Genomic DNA, 19,322 nt, shown 5'->3' with positions numbered 1-19,322 from the left:
GGAACCAAACTTGGTTCCTCTGGAAGAGCAGTCCTTGCTCTTAACTGATGAGCCATTTCTCCAGCCCTTTTAAAGATCCTGTCTCCAAATATAGTCATATGCAGTGCTGAGGTTTGGGCCTCAGCATGCGAGAGAGAGAGAGATGGGTTAAGCCATTGAGGCCCAGTGATGTGACAGAGACAGTTTCCACCTGCGGCAGGTGTCTGGGTCACCTGGAGCAGAGGAGCCCATTCCACCTCAGGGTTTCTGAGTAGGCCTGAGGCATGTATGTGATACCTTCACTGGAGCCCCACTCTGAACACCTCAGGAGTAGACTGACTTGCCCAGGGCTTCACCTGAAGGTCTGGGAAGTGTCCCTTCTGTGGTCTGGGTTTTGGTCCTGTTTTAGTGACTTCTGGGGCAGAGGTCCAGACACCTGAAAGTTGTGTTCTGGCCCATGAGGACTGGGGTTGTGGGCTCACGCTTGGCTTTCTCTTCCTCTGTCTCCACAGAATAGGAGCATTCAGCCTCAACTCCCGGACAGGCAAGCCTATGCCAGCTGTGTCTAACGGGTAGGTCACCACGCAGCTGTGGCCTTCTGCATTCACTCAGTTCTAAAGAGGTCACCTGCCTCTAGGCCCAATTCCTGATCTACTGTTAACCCCTGGGTAGGAAGATAAAGGGTCCTGGGTCCCTTCATAAGGTCTCAGGCGCCAAGGTGATAGCCTACCCTCTTCTATCCGGGCCAGAGGTGGGGCCTGGTGAGCCCTGGTGGCTCTTGGGACTTTAGGGAGTAGGGAGGGATTCCAACGAGTGTCCTGTGCCGAGGGTGGGTGGGCCTGGGACCTCTCAGTTCCCTCTTTCCTCCCTTTCCTTATCTACTTCTCCAGTTCCCACTCCGACTTTTGGCTGGCCTCATAAAAAATGTGTCCAACATAGCCCCTACCATGGGTCTTCCCTCTCCTCTCCTGAGGAGTGTCTCAGTCCTGGTTTCTTTCTCATACCCTGTGGGCCTTAAACCTTTGGGACTGAGTGAGGGAGTCCCACCCAGCTGCCTGCATGTAAGGAAAGAGCCGGGAGGAGCCATATGTGGACCCCTCACAGCTCAGGACCAGCGTGGCTTCTGGTTTATGGGGAGAGTGGGTGCCAGCGAGCTGAGAGGGAGCATAAGCAGCTGTAAAGAGGGGGATCAAGTCCGGGGGGAGAGAGGGAGGTGGGGAGAGGAAGGCCAAGCTGGTGGGAGCAGGTTGAGACAAGAGAGGAGGGAAAGCAAGACCAGAAAAAGAAGGTGGAGTCCAAGGCAGAGCAACAGATGGAGAGCCAGGGGCGGAGGAGGCTGCTGCTGAGGGCTCTGGTCTCTACCAGGCCACTGTGTGGGAAAGGACTGCCTGAGAGTAGGGGCCAAGCTGCAGCACCACCACCTGCCTGGGGCAGGGTTGGCCCCTCATCTGCCCACCCAGTTTGGAGAAACCTGGGCTGTGTCTTCAGCCCCAGGAGGCTTCTCTTTCTCTCCTCCCTCCTCTGCTGGGACCCTCTCCCTCCAAAGTGATGCTGGGTAAAGCTCCATCTGTGGTCCTCAAATGGTTCCACACATAGCTCGCCGCCACTGCCCTGGACTGGGCAGGAGACGGGGTCTGGATTCCACAGCGACCCACTGCAGCGCAGCAAGGCTGCGGGGAGGGAGACTGTGCGGTCGGTCGAGGGCCCTGTGCGTGCGTGTCTGGAAAGCAGATTCTGTGTCACTCCCAAGTGTGCTCAGGGCCAGAACCCCTAGTCACAGCTGCCCCACAGCTTCACATGTGATCCCCCTTGGTCACCCTATGGTCCCCCAGCTTAGTCTCAAACCTTAGAGTGGCGTGGGCTAGTCCTTGGGGGCATGCCCCCCACTTCCACCGAAGGAGGAACAGGTGTTGGAACACCTCAGTAGATATCCTCTCCAGCTCACCTTCCTGGAGGGGCTTCTCCGCTGTGGATGGTCCCTTGTCCTGCATGGCCCCTCATTAAGTGGGGTGTCTTTTGGCCTCAGAAGACCCCAGTCCCAGGAATTCAAATGGAGGTAGCTGCAGGCGAGAGCCATGGAGAGGACCCCTCCCCAAGACCCTAACCCACCCTCAGCTGCTCCTCCCTAGTGAAGCAGACTGGCTCAGAGCTGGAACACCAGGGGACCCTGGGTAGCTGGGTACAGGGTGGCTAGCCCACAAGGTCTTTTGCCCACAGAAGTGGTCTTTGGATGGAAAGCTTCAGAACCACTGGTCCGGAAGCTTCCGGGTGAGTCCGGGTGCCATTCTTAGACCTCCCTGGTGGGCCTTGGGAGCAGGGGGCGGGCCATCAGGCTGAGGGCCTGACCCAGCACACAATGCTTTCGGCCACACTACCCAGGCACTTCTGGGGGGTGTTCTTAGGGGTGTTGGGTGTAGATGCCTAGATGGCACGGGGCGGGCGTGGGAACGGCTGACCCAGGAATGTCGGGTTGGTCTGTCCCTGTCTGGCTTGTCATTTTTGTCTTTCCTCCCTAGTGGTGTCCCAGGGAAGAAGTGTGGCTCCATCATCCTGTCTGCGGAGGAGCTGAGCAACTGTAGGGTGAGTAGCAGTGGTTCCTCTCCATGATGCAGGATTACCCATCCCTGGAGGGAGCTGGGGTAGACAGGGCTCCTTGTGGCCCGGCTGGCATGAGACCGTGACACCAGAGCTAGAAGATTCCAGCCTTGTAGTTGACCAGAGTGAGACCCAAGGCACGAGGGACCAGCTGCATCACAGAGCCAGGCTCCTGGGTCCAGTCACATACACTCCCCTCAGCCCAGACTGCCCCAGCCCCGCCGATGACCAAAGCCGTTCAGCCTTGGGCACTTGCCATGCAATTGTCACTGTTCTCTTTGCCTCTGGCACAGGATGGCACCCTCTGCTCCACAGAGGAAGAAGATGTCTGAGTGTGTGGGTGTAAGTGTGAGTGTGTGTGCATGGGTGGACGTGAGTGTGGGTAGGTCTGAATAGGGATCCGGGTGGGAGTGGCTGTCGGGAAGCCCGGAGTCTGCAATCCTGGAAGCCTTTGGTTTCGACTCTTCTGGAGGAGTGTGGAGCAGCGGCCCATGGGATGGCTCGGCACCGAGAAAGGGGTCAGGGCTCTGATGGCTGACGACAAAGGGAAATGGTGTAAGGATGCTGACCGCTGTCAAGGGGGGAAGGACCGCAGTGAGGGTCTCGTTTCACCAGAAACTCCAGCGTCTCTCTGAGACAAGAGGGAGCACACCTGGACTCTGCTCCAGATCCGCTGACTGTAAGATGGGGCTCTACCCACAGGCCACCCAAACCAGGCATCTCTGAGGCCAGTGAGGGGTTGGGAGGGAGAGAGGCCTGAGTATCTGGGGACAGGGCTCCCGGGGACTGTAGGAAGGAGGAGAAACAAGACTTCCTGACCGCCGGGATCAGAGCTGCCATCCGCCAGTATCCACCATGTGAAAAACCACGACAGAACAACCTTAATCCTTTTAGGGTAACAATAGCGGAACACAATAAGAATCAGCCAGGTGTGGTGTCGCACACCTTTAATCCCAGGGGCAGGCGGATCTCTGTGAGTTTCCATAACAAGTTCCAGAACAGCCAGGGATACATAGAGGGACCCCATCTTAAAAAACAAGCAAAAGGAATCGACACAGGGGACTGGAGAGATTGCATAGTGGTTTAGAACACTGGCTGTTCTTACAGAAGACCCTGGTTTGATTCTTAGCACCCACACTATAGCTCACAACTATCAGGACCCAAACCCTCTTCTAGCTTCTGGAGGATCAGGCATGCACATGTTGTACAGACATAAATGCAACACGCTTATATAAAACACACACACACACATAAAGGAATCAGCATAGGTTTTGGGGTCTCAGCTGTCAGAGTGCTTGCCTACTTAGTAAGTGTGAAGCCCTGGGTTTCATCCACAATACCAAATAAGCCAAGCATGGAGGTGCAGACCTGTAATCCCAGCACGCAGGATCTAGGAGCAGGAGGATCAAAAGTTCAAGGTGATCCTCAGCTACATAGTGAGTTCAAGGCCAGCCAGAGCTACATGAGACTGTTCCATTAGAGAGAGGGTGTTAATGTTAAACAACATTTTCCAAAAAGGAATTTTGGGGAAAGAAGAGTGGCTTTATAAATCTCCTTAATGTCTAGGGTCCTAGAAGATACCAGTAGGGGCTGAGGTATGTCTCAGCTTCAGAGTGCTTGCCCTAAAGGAAGAAAGAAGGCCAAGTGTCCCTTCCTCGAATGGGCGGGGCAGGGGCAACAACTGGATGCTCACTTCTGTGTAGGTAGTGTGCTATTTCTCATGTCTTGTTTGATGATTCTAGACCACACTAATGGTTCATAGACGTAGACTTGTGTATGTCTTCTTGTGTAGTATGAGGTTTCTGACATTCAGTGGTTAAGGAGACTGAAGCCCGGAGAGATGAGGTCCAGGACCACACAGTCACCCAGGAGACGAGGTCTGGACCCAGGCAGCCTGCTCTAGAGCTCCAGTCTTCAATGAGCAGGATGTGGAGTCACAGCCTTGCCCCTGGGACTTCTGTGTGGAAACAGAATGGACTGTGGAGAGGCGGCCAGAAGAACGCTCGCACCGCTGCTTTCCTGGTGGTGGCCCGCCCTGTCTGCTTAGCTGGCCAGTGGAGGCCCACACGCCGGGAAGCGGGCTCGCCCAGCATCTGCACCCTGGGCGGGGCTGCTGTGGTTGGTGTGCACTGAGGATCTGATAAGAGCCTAGCCAGGGAAGTCCAGCAGAGTGTTTAGTGATGATGGACACTGTGTCAAAGGAGGGCCTACTTGCACGAACCAGGCATGTTTTTCTGTTTCTGAGTGCAAGAGCCTCAAGGTTCCCCTGCTGTGGGGCAATTGGGTTAACTGTTAAGGATGAAGGTGATGAGGATGGTGACTGCCATCCTCATAGATAGATAGACAGACAGATAGATATCATAGATATATATATATATCTCCATCCTCAGGAGAGGCTGTATGGGAATCCCTTTATGGTCCAAATTCAGTTTCCTCTGAGCTCTTAGCCCAGCAGTGACCTCCTTGGTGTTTAAATACCATCAGTTAGGGCACTTTGGACAAGCTCAGTGGGCTGGCTCTGTAACTCAGTTTCCCAGCGGCTTGTGAACATCTTCCTTTGCCACCTTAGGACCCCCCCCCAACTCCCCCTCTCTTCCTCTTCTTTCCTTCCCCTGCTCCTCCCCCTCTTTCATCCTTGGACACAGTAGTTTTCTCGCTGGAGGCTGTGCCCGCGCTGGGGAGGTTTAGGGGCTCCCTCCCTGCAGAGGCTGTCGGCTCCCTTTTCTCCTGGCATATCTTTGGCTGAATTCTCTCTTTCCCTAGAATCCTTGCAAGGAAAAGACACTAATTCTCAGCATCTGGCTGAATTAAAATAATTACATGTGAGCAGCTTTGCAACTCCGGCTTTCGGTGGGAGGATCAAAGGGAGAGGGTGGGGTGTGGGTCTGCGAGGAGCGGGGCTTCCTGCCTTCAGCCTGGAGCCTGCGTGGGTGGCGAGGGACAGCAAAGGATCGAGTGGATGCCAGCCTGTCACAGGCTTACTTTAGTAAGTAAAAGAAAAGCCTTGCTCGTGTAGAATATTAATGCCAAGAAGGTTCTTATGGTCAGATTTGATGCAAATACAGTTGGGGCCCTTATGTTGACAGGGTGAGGGCCAGCCCCCTAGACACCCACATTTCCCCATGCCCAGCAGGTATACTAATGTATTCCTGCAAGGTCGTCAGCTCCCTGAGGCTCTTGTTCACAAACATGTCTTGTGCTAGAGATTGACCCAGGACCTCACTCTGGGTGGACAAGCAATCCGCCACCCAGCTACATCACCAGCTCTCTTTCATTTAAAGAAGAAAGAAAAGAAAGGGCCAGATATGGTGGCACACGTCTTTAATCCCAGCATCTGGGAGGCAGAGGCAAGCCGATTTCTAAGTTGCAGGCCAGCCAGGTCTATATAATGAGACCCTGTCTCAACCAGAATAGATGAGGAACAATTTCTCGATAACTTGGATGGTGGCCCTGAAGGCTCTGCGGGCTTCTAGGCGGCAGTGAAGAAGCCAGCTTTGAGCACTGGGAATGGAATTCGGAGAGATGGGAGCCAGCTGCACCTGCAGTGGAAGGCCTGGACCTCCTTGGCTTTTCTGGTTTGTTAGATAACCTTGATTGGTACCCATCCTCCAGGCTCCTGACGAGGGGCAGGAAATCCAAGCTTCATACTGCAGCATCCTGGGGTCTCCCCACCCCAGAGCCACTTCTAGACTGCTCAGGAAATCATTTGTTTCAAGTCAGCAAGTCAGCGTTTCACTCGCTCTGCCCGCTGCCCACTGTTCTAATTTAGTGTGAGAAACGCCAGCCCGCAATCCCAGCCTCTCTGCCCTGGCTCTCCATCCTGTCAGACCCGCTGCCCCTTTTTTATCACACATGCTGCTGCACGACATTCTTGGTCCTGAAGGAAAATCCTTGGGCAATTTATTATGTGCCCATGTGGAAAAGCAGGTAGGAGCTAAGCTCTTGCAGCCAGCTCCCCGGGAAGCGGGCAGCCTAAACAAAGGCCATGGAGGCAGGAGAGAGAGGTGATGACCGGTCAGGCAGGCTGCAAGTGGGGATGGTGGCAAGAAGGGCTAAGTTCTTTTTCTTTTCTTTCTTTCCCTCCCCCCCCCCTTTGGGGTGGGGTTTCAAGACAGGGTTTCTCTGTGTGTCCCTGACTGTCTTGGAACTCTCTCTGTAGACCAGGATGGCCTCACACTCAGAGATCCTCCTGCCTCTGCCTCCCAAATGCTTGGATCAAAGGTGTGCTGCATCACCATGCCTAGTGAGGGGCTGGATTCTGTGAGACCTTCCAGCCAAGGAGTCTAGGGGACTTGAGGGTAGTGTTTCTCCTTGCTGCAGACTTTGGAGGAGGATAGCCATGGGAGGGAAGAAGAGAGAGAAGAGGAAACCATGGGGTAAAGTGGGTGTGGGGTGTGGGTCCCCTGACACTCAGTTGCATTCAGGCTGAAGCGTAGGGAAGGCGTGTTACCCATGCTAGAATAGACATGAGCATCCTCCCTAAAACACAGTGTATAATTTCTTAGTTTGAGAAATAATTTCTCTAGTCAAATCAAAACAAAACAAAAAGGCGCAGTCTCTGCTTAAATATATATGTGTATGTAATATCACATTAACCATTTTAGTCCAGGGGAGATGGCTCAGTGGTTAAAGCACTCACTGCACAAACAATGGGACCACAGTTCACATCCTTAGATCCTGCATGGATGCTAGGTGGGCATGGCAACCCTTTCATTCCAACCTCTGAAGGTGGATATGAACCCCCCTCCCCAAGAGCAAGCAAGCTAGCAGTCGGAGCCACGGTAGCCAGCTGTAGGTTTGATTGACACCTGCCTCATAGAATAAGATGGAGGTGCCAAACATCAGCTTCTCCTCGAGCCTCTACACACTCAAGCAGGTATGCACATGTGCTTGCACACCTGTACCTACACACATGTGAACAAGTATGCACATGCTCACACATGTGGAATAGAACAAAGGAAAATGCTATGCTAATTCTGTACAAGTTGGGAAGACACAGAAAAATTACCCAAAGATAACCACTGTTACTGACATTTGCGTGATTTTTTTGTTGTTTTGTTTTTCAAGACAGGGTTTCTCTGTATAGTCCTGGCTGTCCTAGAACTCGCTTTGTAGACCAGGCTGGCCTCGAACTCACAGAGATCTGCTTGCCTCTGCCTCCCAAGTGCTGAGATTAAAGGTGTGTGCCACACAACCAGCCAATACGGTACCTTGTATTTGGGCCACAAGCTCCTGTCTCTAGTCTTAGAAATGAGTGTTTCATAGTTTCCTCATAGGAGGGGTTGACCATCATTTACTGAATATAGTTTCTTCTGTAATACAGTGAAATAATAGTGTATTGAACATCCTATCCTTTTTTGTTTGTTTGTTTTTACATGTATTTATTCATTTACTGTGTGTGTGTGTTCATGCATGTGTCCATATGCCCCGGGAAACATGGGCAGCTAGCTTCTTCCTTCCACTGTGTTGGGCCTGGGAATCACACTCAGCTTGTCAGGCTTGGCAGCAAGCGCCCTTGCCCACCGACTCACAGTCCACGCTGGCCTAGAACACCATCTCCGTCCCACGTGGTCTCAAGCTCCCCAGCGGTGCACCTGCTGGGCTTGCACGCATGCGCCGCCCCGCCCAGCTCACATCCTATCCCGATTGTTTCGATTTCTTCCAAGCAGTGGATGTAGGTCAGCTTCCCAGGCATAGGCACAGTAAGTGTGGGAGGGAAAGTGGTCAGCGGGGACTTTCAGCTTGCAGTGGATCAAATCCACAGACACACAGCTGGCTGGGTTGTTTGGGAAGCCGACTGTTACCACAACAAAAAAAAAAAGCCAGCTTGGCCAAAGGCCCTGTCACAGTTAGTGTGCCAATAAAGGCTCCAGCACCCAGGCTGTGTAACCACCACCTGTATCTGAGTGGACACCAGCACAGCCCCCTCGCTGTCCCCCACCTATCTTTCTCCTTCTCTTCCCTCTCTCGTCTCCCTCCACCAGCCCTCCTTGGCTCCAGGTTGAGTCACCTCCTGATGGAATGTAGTTTCAGAGTCCTAGATAGATTTGGGGGTGTGTGTGTATGCGCGTGCGTGATGGGGAGGGGGGTATACACATTTCTACTTACAGTGCCCTTGCAGAGCCCAGAGAAGAACATCAGGTGTCCTGTAGCACTGTCCACTTTGCCCCCTTGAGGTAGGATCTTTCCCTGACCCTGCAGTGTTTTTGCTAGTCTGGGCATGTGAGTGCTTTCTTGTGTGCTTGTATGTCCATGTGCATACGGAGGTCAAAGAACAACCTTGGCTGTCATTCCTCAGGTGCTGTCCCTTGGGTTTTTAGACAGGCTCTCACCAGCCTGGAGCTCACCAGTGGGCCACGCTGGGTGACCAGTGAGCCCCTCTCTCTGCCTGTTAAGCTTGAGCCACCGTGCCCAACAGTTTACCGCGGGTGCTGGGATTTGAACTCAGACCTCCAGACTTGTGTAGTGGGTACTTTGCTGATTGAGCCATTGCTCTAGCATCCTGATCCCACCCTCGCACACTCACATACACATTCTAGACTCAGGGGCACACACACAGCGCTTTTTTATCTGACTGTGCTAACTCTAGGAAATTTGGGAAATCCAACAGGCCAAAAGACAATAGATAACACCGTGATCCTGTTGTCCATTTAAAAACGTCTTTCAGGGGTGGCTTGTAAGGTGGTTAAGAACTCAAGGGCCATTGTTTGCCAGGTGTGTGACTCCAGGCAAGTTACCTGACTTTCTGCGAAATAGTTGCTTTGTTTATAAAAATGCCCCTCGTTCAACATTTTAGTGTTCTGTTTATCACGGATATTTTTTTTCATTGATTTCCTTTTAGGCATGTTAAAACATTTATTTTGATCGTTGAGTCTTTGAGGCACCTTTAAGTTTCACATCTGTCTCCTGACACAAGGCAACTTAGTGGGCACCATGCCTGCTGACCTCTGACCTCCTCAGCCTTCTTCTGGGGCTGGGAGGGTTGAGGTGCTGGAGGATGCCTGGCCCTGCCGCAGAGAAAGGCTGCCTGCTGAATCTCTGAGGCGGCGCAATTAACATGCGGAGATATGCAAATTGAAGCGATCCTGCTGTTTTAGAGAAACTTAATATGCTTTTTAAAAAGATAGGGTGAAAGGCAGAAATTGCAGGAAATTATATATCTTGGGAGCGGGTTTTATCTTCCCTGCCACTGATTCCCACGGGCTCCAAGGCTGGGAACAGCATCTCTTGGGCTCAGAGAGTCCCAACTCAGCATCAAATCCCCAAAACCAATCCTCACAGGAACCCTGGGATCCAGGCCATCAGCACCACCCTCCCTGCCTCTTCTCAGATTCAAATGGTACCAAGAGTTCGATCCATCTGCTAACCGCATTGATGGGGATCAGGGGAGTTCAGATCATCACCCCCCTCCCCTGGCAGAGGCTGCAGCGCAGGTCACAGGTCACGGATAAGGCTTGCCCAGCATGTGCCAGGCCCTCAAGTTCCATCCTCATCCCAGGCCAGGACCTTGAGCATGCCTGCCCCCCAGGACTTCCCCAGTGCTCGTCAGCGACCTTTGCTTTGGTGACAAGCTGGAAATCTCTCTAAGAGTCCGGTTTGCAGGGCTCCTGTGACTGTGACGGGGTCCGGCAGTCACAGAGGGCTCTAGGCAATCGTCCCTGCGTCTAGATTGTGTGTGTGCTGGAATCAAGATGAGCCTGCCGTGGCTCACTTATCTACCATAGACAGGAAACCTGCTGTGTCACGCTGTCCCCCCCTGGCTGAGCTTTCCACCCAGCTGGAGTCAGAGGCTTGCCCTTGTAAGTGGATTTCACGCTTCTCTGCCTCCTCCATTGAAGGTTGTAGAACATAATCAAGCTTGCCTTGGGGGTGCCTGGTCATTATTTGGAATTTCAGTTTCTTGCCTCTGGAGCTGTCTTGCGTGACTCCAGCTGTGTCCTAGCTGTGTGGCTTCCAGCAGGAGCATTACCCTCTCGGTGCTTCCACCTTCTTGGTCTTCCCTCTATTGCTTACACTTTGTGTTGCAAGTGTATGTGAATGGGCACGCGTGTGCATGACAACATGAAGGTCAGAGGACAACTTGTAGGAATTGGGTCTTTGTTTCTACTGTGTGGGTACCTGGGATTGAGTGTAGTCAGGCTTAGTAGCAGGAGGGATTGAGTGTAGTCAGGCTTAGTAGCAGGAGGGATTGAGTGTAGTCAGGTTTAGTAGCAGGAGCTCGGCCTCAGTAGCCCTTTTGAGCGAGAGAGAGAGAGAGAGAGAGAGAGAGCGTTTCACTATGTATCCCTCTTTGGCTGGCCTGGTCTAGAACACTCGCTCTGTAGACTAGGCTGGCTTTGAACTCACAGAGATCCTCCAACCTCTATCTCCTGTATCTCCTGACTGCTGAGCCCCGGTCTGTGTAAAATAGGCAGGAGACCAGCGCCCACCTCACTGGGTTAAATGAAACATAGACATCAAGATAGCCGAGTGGAGATACACAATGGCTAAAAGAGCTTGCCGTGCAAGCGTTGAGGACCGCAGTGTGAATTCCCAGAATCAGGACTGGATACTCAGTGTGAGCAGCTATCATCCAGGGTTTGTTCCTACAGCCAGACAGGAAGCTACAGGTCAATCCTCAGGAGCTTCACGGCCAGCCAGCCCGGCCTGCACAGCAGTGAGCAGCAGAGACGGTCTCAGCAAGATGGAAGGCAACTAATACCGTGGTTGCCCTCTGCCTTCCACAAGCATGCCCCCCCACCCCCACCCCCCTGCCTCTCTCTCTCTCTCTCTCTCACACACACACACATACACACACCTTTAAAACAATCGATAGGCATGTTACATACATCCTTGGTTTTTGTTTGTTTGGCTGGTTGGTTGTTTTTTTTTTTTTTTTTTTTTTTGCGCAGGGTTTCTCTGTGAAACAGTCCTAGCTGTCCTGGAACTCCCTCTGTATACCAGGCTGGCCTCAAACTCACTGACATCTGCCTGCCTCTGCCTCCCCAGTGCTGGGATTAAAGGTGTGCACCACCACCACCCAGCCAGCCTTGTTATGTTGCCATTTTCATAGACAAATGACAGTTGGTTATTGACAATTTCATATACTTCCACCCAAAAGTAGGTGACCCCCTGCAAATGGTAGCCGCAGTTTTTCTTGTTCTAATGCTGGCCATGAGCCCAGGACAAACATTGTACCCATGAGCCACACTTAGGGGTCTTCCAAAGCCTTCAAGGTTCTTCAAAAGGCAGCAAAAGCTTTTGCTCCTGGGCTCTGCTGTTGGGCTACTTCCTGTGCGGACTTGGTTTAGGGTCAGCCTGAGTGTGTCCGCCACACAAGGCCCCATAGAATCAGGACTAGGCCTCTGATTGCCTAGCAGGGCCAGGCTGCCTCCTTACAGATGTCAGGGCAGTGGGGCAGGGAGCTGGTCTGGGGGTCAAAATTAGCTCTGCCTGATGAGCTTGGTAAACCTCTCCTTATCCCCCACCCCATTCCCTTCCCCACACCCCACCTGTTCCCCATTATGAGCCTTTGGCCCCTGATTTATGGCTTGTCCCACCCCCCCTTAGAGTGTTAGGCGGGAACACTGTGTTAGTGGAAGAGGATGCCTGTAGCCTCGACTATCCTCTGGGAACCACACTGGTAGATGAGGACATGGGGCATCATGGGCAGTGCCAGGCTGTAAATTCAGCAGGCCATGCTCAGAATGGCCTTAGGTCGCCATGGTGAGAACTGGAGGGATTACTCATGGACCGCTTCCTCTGTGCTTCTCACTGCCACCCCGTGAACCCAGCGAGGAGAGGCTCCGAGAGGTTATCTGCCTTCCTTGGGGTCACATAGCTCCAAACTGGTAGAGCTGGGGTTCAAACCTAGGGCAACTTCAGATCTATCTGCTTCTCCAGCCTGCTGGCCCTCTAGGCCTGGGGCTTGTGCCAACATACTTAAGATGCTACCCTGTCTGCTGGGCAGTGGTGGCGCACACCTTTAATCCCAGCACTCAGGAGGCAGAGGCAAGTGGATCTCTGTGGACTCAAGGCCAGCCTGGTCTACAGAGCGAGGTCTAGGACAGCCAGGGCTGTTAGACAGAGAAAATCTGCCCCGAAAAGCAAAAACACAAAAAGATGCTACCACCCTGACTGCCCTTGCCAGTCCCTGGGATCCCTCTGCCTCACCACCCTGTCCTCCCTCCTTTCCAGGACGTCGCCACAATGCAGTTCTGTGCCAATAAGTTGGACAAGAAAGATTTCTTCGGGAAATCTGACCCCTTCTTGGTGTTCTACAGGAGCAACGAGGATGGAACGTGAGTTCCCCTGATGCCCCCACCCCGAGGCACCTGTGTACTGGGCAGGGCTGGGAGTGTGTGGCCACCCCTGGGGCCCTGCTGTATGGCATTGATGCCCTGATAAAGCCAAGGTGGGGACCTGGCATTGACACTCAGCAATGGTGGGCGCTGTGTATGCCTGGGGAGCGTGCAAAAACGGGGTGACAGCAGAAATGCCTCAGGCTGCCACAACCCAGTTCCCGCCCTCACAGATCAGAATACCCTCTAGGGTTCCCCGACTGTATCAGACCAGGAAAAGCGGTGACTTTTCCTCACAGCCCCACACTCTACCAAGCAGAACTACCTCAGAACTGTAGGGTTGAAGGACCGCATTCCCCTCCTCCTCATTAAGCCAGACCTAAGGGAAACATACACAGCACACTGGCCAATGTAGGTCAGCAGCACAGAGAAAGACCCTGGGCTGAAGATCTGAGCATTTAGGTTCTCCCCCACCAACCAGCTCCGTTGACCCAGGGCAAGTTGCGCCTCCTCTCTGGGCCCGTTTTCTCCTCTACGCAGTGAAGCAGGTGGATGAGGTCTCCAGGGTCTCTTTTAGGTAGCCGGTTCTGGGATTCTACAGAAGGCTGAAGTGATGAGGCCAGGAGGGTTAATTGGAGAAACTCGGCCAGGAAGAAAATGGGTCCTTGGGGCGGAGCAAGGAGCAGAGCGCTGGATGGGCCAGAGAGCCAACCTTGTGCAGAGACAGAGCCCAGCACACACTGGCCCCTTGTGCTGAAATGCCAGTGCGCACACGTGGTGTGTGTGTGTGTGCGTGTGTGTGTGCGTGTGTGTGTGTGTGTGCGTGTGTGCGTGTGTGCGTGCGTGTTGGGGGCAGGGCAGCAGCGGGCAGGAGGTGTATTTCAGTGCAAGAGAAAACTGATTTTTGAACCTGAACTACTGAACAGGAAATTAGGTGTGATCATTTGCATGACAAAGGGCTTTGTCTCTCAGAGGACTCCCAGCAGGGTGCTTCAAATACTCCTGAACCGTGTGACTTGGCTTTAGAGGTGGGAGTGGGGAAGGGGGAGGAAAAGGCTTCGGTCCTCTACTCTGGTGTCCAAGCACTGTCCACTCCCTCTGGAGAGGCTGAGCCATGGCCCGCAGGGCCCTGGTGGAGAGAAGAGGAGCGTTGTGGGGAGGAGAGCGGCGCTGGAAAGGCTGTGTGGGGTTCGTGACTGTGACTGACACAGGATCGGGTGGGAGGTGCCCAGGCTGAGCTGTGGGTGGGAGCAGGGCAGGGAGGGGGCATAGGAACCTCATGGAGACCTGTGGGGACCAAGGCTGAGGCCTTTTCCAGGAGGCAGTAGGCACTGCAGGCTACTCAGGCCATCCTGGAGCCGTCCTGCTCTATCTGTCTTTATGTTAGTGACCCCTCCACAGACCTCCACCCTCGCCCTTCCAGAGCCAAACCAAGCTGCCTGCAGGGCCCTGACCTGGCATTAGTAGGTACAACCCAACAGAACCTTCTAGGATGCTCCCTGCCAGAGTGTCTATGTGTGTGACTATGTCACTTCGCCTCCAGCTTCCTTTTGGTCAGGAATAGCCTGACCAAAGCTACTTAAGGAGGGCTCTGTCTTGGGTCACAGCTGGAAGGTCCATCAGGGCAGCAGGAGCTAGAGGCAGTTGTATCTGCAGTCGGGAAGCGGAGTGCGCAAGTCTAGGAAGTGTGTGTGTGTGTGTGTCTCTGTGGATGTCTACGTGTCTGTGGCTGTGTGTGTGTGACTGTGTGTCTGTGTTTCATCTTTCTCTGCCTGTGTGTGTGACTGTGTCTTTCTCTGTGTGTCTGTGTATCTCTATGATCTGTGTCAGAAGATACCTTGTGCGAGTTGGCCCTCTCTTTCCACCATCCTGGTCCTAGGGATTAACTCAGGTCATTAGACAAGTCCCTTTACCCCCTGAGCCATTTCCACAGCCCTACCCATTCTTCTTATACTTTGCCACTAAAGGACACTCGGGAAGGCTTCCTGGGGGATGCATAGCTGGCCCTAGGACTGGGACTCACATCTGTCTGACAGATGGGTGACCCATGCTCCATCTGCAGGGACCACTAGGCACAGTGAGCATGGTTCCTGCCAGGCAGGTGCAGCAGGGGAGCTGAGAAACCTCTGGAGCTGATAGTCAAGATGGCAGAGTTTAAAGGAAGCAGTTGTCAGCTGGTGCCTGGGACAGAACCGAGACCACCCAGGCTCCAGGAAGGAACATGGAGGGAAACTGGGCTGGGCGCTTAGGACACCTGCTTCTGGTCAGGAAGGATAGAGGTCTATGTGGGGGGACCGAGGATGCTGGGTGAATGTTCCAGGGTAGATTCCTGAAGCCCAGGGGGCCTCTGCAGTCTGGGTCCCCACCCTTCAGCTGCTCCAAGTCTCTCTGTTGTCCTCTGCCACCTGCCCCAGTCCCAGGCATTGGGCCCCTCCTGCCCAACACCCATCCCCTCCTCCAGCTCTGGGGTTAGCTACAAGGTCTCCCACGTGGATCTCACACTCCAGTGGGTGGGCGTGGAGGAGCACAGAAGAGAAATGCTCAGCCTGGTGACAGGAATGACATTTTGACTTGAAAATTGCCGAAGAAGAAACAGTGCGGGCTGTGTGGGCTCAGGAGGGGTACTGGCGCTTCCTAGTGACCTTTCTAAGCTGGAATGTCACCGGGGTGGGTGCCCAGAGAGTTTTGCCCATCCTGGAGGCAGGGCTGCTCCTGAGATAGGTAGCTAGCATGGCAAGGGGAGTGGGCAGGAAACGTGGCAGGAGCAGCAGAGACAGCCCATCTGCACGGTTAACCACCAGGTTCTTGGATTCCAACTGGAGGTACTCAAGGGTGTCGGGTGGCCCAAGGAGAGAGGGTTTTCCTCCAGCAGACTGGAAAGCCTGCTGTGGACTGGCTCCCCCAGAAGCACAGTTCTGCTTTCCTACCTGGCTCCTCCCTCGCCTCCGCCTTTCTTTCTTTCTTTTTTTTTTTTTTTTTTTTTTTTGAGACAGTGTCTCTCTGTAGCCTTGGCTGGCCTCTGCCTTCCAAGTGCTAGGTCCAAAGGTGTGAGCCACCATGCCTGGAGGCTCCTTTTCACTTCGTTTTTTCTCATGTTCTGTTTTAGCAGACTCCGGGGCTGCTACAGGTAGAGCTCCCATGGTTTGAAGCATCTACTACCGAACAAGCCCCACCCCCCATCAGTTCCTTTTAAAAGATGACCAGAAGCCAGAGGTAGTAAGAGAAGCACTGTCTGGAAAACCAACAACAACAACAAAAATATGACTTGGGGCTTGAGAGATGACTCAGCTTTTAAGGGCACCTACTGCCTACTACTGTTGAAGGAAGTCTGGATTTGGTTCCCAACAGCCACGTGGGTGGCTCCTAATCACCTGTATTGTTGGTCTAGGAGATCCAACACCCACCACAGACCTCCACAGGCGATTGCAAAAATGTGGTACATATAAACTCCCTCAGGCATATACAGAATAATTTTTATTTTTATTTTTTGTTGTTGATGTTTGTTTTTCCAGACAGCCCTTGGCTGTCCTGGAACCAGGAACTGTAGATCAGGCTGGCCTCAAACTCACAGAGATCCCCCTGCCTCTGCCTCCCCAGAGCTAGGATTGAAGGCCTGCGCCACTTTTTTTTAGTGGTTGATGGCTACGCATGGTGATAATACTTGGAATCCCAGCACCGGAAAGGTAGAGGCAGAAAGATCAGAAGTTCAAGTCTATCCTAAGTGATGGGAGACCCTATCACAAACAAACAAAGATGATTGGCTGTCTAGTACTGCAGCCATTGTTCCGGGCTGCATCGGGAACACCTTTTGTTCTTGCGGACCTTCAGTTTTACTGATGGATCGTGACAGAATGTTGAAGGAGAGAACTAGACCGTGTCAGATGGTGACAAATGAGACAGGAAGGAGAAGCCTGGCAGGGGAGAGACCATGGGCTGTCACAGTCAGAGTTTGTACATTCCAGACATAGCGGTTTCACAAGTCTGGGGGTGATGTCTGGCTGGGAGTGCAAAGATGAAGCCAGGGAATGGAGAAGATGTCCCAGGGTGGAGACCACAGGCACACACACTTGCATACACCCACCCATCTAGCCCTGAGGTTCAGCTCCCGGGTTCCCAGGAAAGGAACTGCCCAGAGAGAAAGGAAGGACTTGGTCAGAGTCACACAATAGGCTGGCCCTAGGACGGTAGCTAGAACTCAGGCCCCTGACACTCCCCGCTAGATGTGCTGCTCCAGTCGGGGCCCTGCCTCCTTCAGAAACTTCTCTGCCATGCCATGTGTAGCCTGGCTATGGCTGTTGAGGGTGGCTCTTCCTGTCACAAGTCAGAGAAGGCTGCGGCATTGGTCATCTGAGCCTCCGGCCTGATGCCTTTCCCTCGATTCTTCTTGGCCAGGTTCACCATCTGTCACAAGACCGAGGTCATGAAGAACACCCTCAACCCGGTGTGGCAAACCTTCTCCATCCCAGTGAGGGCCCTGTGCAACGGGGACTACGACAGGTGAGATGGAGAGCCTTCTCTTCAAGGGGAGAGCATGCGGGTACCTGGGATGTCCCATTCTCTATTTCCCTGGATGGCAGCAGAGATAAGGGATAGGGTGGGGTAGAGTTAGGAAAGGCCTATCTCCAGCAACCTTACTCTTGGCCACTGGTCTCTGGAGTCAGGATCCCAGGGACAGTCCCGGCCAACCTGGTGGGCATCAGTGAGGGGCGAGGGCGACAAGATTTATGAACGGTTTCATCATATTGCATGCAGGCTGTCCTCTTCCTCATCGTGCATTGGTACCAGTGCCTGACTAAGGGAGCAGTCAGCCCGGGCGAGCTCTCACCTGTCGGTCTCCCGACTGACTGTCCTTCCCTGGAAAATGAGCCTGGGAATCCTGCTGCCCTCCCAGGGCTCACAGGAGGCCAGCAGGAGTGATGACATGTCACAGTCAGCATCCCCATCCCGTCTGCTCATTTACTGAGCCCCTGCCACGTGCTAGATCTAACTGGGAAGTCAGCTGGGAGCAAATGTGCCCACTTCACCCTCTACCCAGCGTCACGGAGCTTAAGTGTTGGTGGGGGAGGCAGACATTAATCCAGTAATCATACAGAGAAACATGTCATTATTCACTGCAGAAGGTGCTGGAGAAAGCAGGGGGGCAGGTCGGATGGGTGCCGCAAGAGTATTGGTTTTCCTGAAGTCACCTAAACACTGGCTGCAGAAGTGGGGTGTCTGCTGGCCGCTCCCTCAGAAGCCCTGGGGCATCAGAAAAGACACCTTGGGGTACACTGGGACTCTGCACAGGGTTCCCAAGGGTATATGTATGGGGGTGGTGGGTGGATGGATGGCTTCCTGGTGCCTGTTTCCCTCCAGGAACGTTTTTAATATTTATTTTTTTAATTCATTTTACATTCCAATCAATGTTCTCCCTCCATCCCTCCTCGTGCCCCCCAGCCCACCCCGCATCCACTCCTCCCAACAGGTAAGGGCTCCCGTGGGGAGTCAACATAGTTTGGTACAGTAATTTGGGGCAGGACCAAGCTCCTCACCTCTGCGTTAAGGCTGAACATGGCATCCCACCATAGAGCATGGGTTCTAACAAGCTAGCTCCTGCACCTGGGATAGATCCTGGTCCTAGTGCCAGGGTTCCCACACATACAGAGGCCCCTCAGCTATCTGTCCCGAGTTTATGATTTTCCACGAGCTTGATCTTACTTGTTCATGGATTCCCTCCTCCTCTCTTTGACTGGATTGCCAGAGTTTGGCCTGGTGCTTGGCTGTGATCTTTGCGTCTGGTTCCATCAATTCCTGGACGAAGGCTCTAGCTTCTCTGCCCTCCAGGGACACTAACAAGAGCTCATCCTCTTGCCTGGGACAGAAACACAGCAGTCTGTTCCCTAGGTATTTAGTGTCCTATGCCCATCGCTGAGTCCCTGACTATGTGGCATTCAAGGACAGGTGCCTATCTCTATCTTCTGGGACCTCCCGGTCTGACCATGAGAGCGCAGACATACACAAGTTCCAGAGACAGCTAAGTAATCGTTGCAGAATGAACTGGGGCCCAAATGTGAATGCTGTTGTTAAACAAACCCCTGGTAGACACCTGGAATTGGGAAGGGGACGACTGGGGATAGCTGGAAGGTTGGGGGTGTGGGTATTGGGCAAGGGGCCCGGAAAGGGTGGAGAGCCTGGAGAAGATGGGAGAGCAGGCAGGACAGTCTTCCTAGGGAGAGGCTCCCGGGCTCCAGCTGTATCAGAGACGTACAGGGAGGGACAGCAGTGGGCCTGGCTGGTCCCCTGGAGGAGGCGAGTGGTGGGAAGGGCAGACAGGCCCGAGCCCAGCTCCATCTTCCTCCAGGGTGGCTGGCTCTCCTTCTCCACGCTGGGCACAGATTGACTGTGTCATGATTGGCGGCAGAATTAATTCAGGGGCCAGTGTCTGGCTGACCCTACCCTGGCCTGGAATTGCCCCAAGCACCCACTAAG

The 19,322-nt window shown here is 53.4% G+C and overlaps 1 protein-coding gene across 2 annotated transcripts in view; it reads left to right on the top strand.

The window, feature by feature from the left end:
- Cpne5 (copine 5) overlaps positions 1-19,322 on the top strand; it is an 82,770-nt gene that overhangs the window by 38,493 nt on the left and 24,955 nt on the right. Inside the window, exons 7-11 of one of the 2 annotated variants that reach the window (XM_041634688.1) lie at positions 492-551; positions 2,197-2,247; positions 2,496-2,559; positions 12,751-12,854; positions 17,247-17,351. In XM_041634688.1, coding sequence (XP_041490622.1) covers positions 492-551; positions 2,197-2,247; positions 2,496-2,559; positions 12,751-12,854; positions 17,247-17,351 — 384 coding nt within the window. The remainder of the gene's footprint in view (positions 1-491; positions 552-2,196; positions 2,248-2,495; positions 2,560-12,750; positions 12,855-17,246; positions 17,352-19,322) is intronic. The other variant, XM_041634689.1, reaches the window with a different exon arrangement.

Source organism: Microtus oregoni, unplaced genomic scaffold (genome assembly GCF_018167655.1).
Source record: "Microtus oregoni isolate MIOR12 unplaced genomic scaffold, Mior012 000046F_ref0000063, whole genome shotgun sequence".
NCBI classification, from domain to species: domain Eukaryota; kingdom Metazoa; phylum Chordata; class Mammalia; order Rodentia; family Cricetidae; genus Microtus; species Microtus oregoni.
This window is presented reverse-complemented; position numbering and strand designations above follow the sequence as displayed.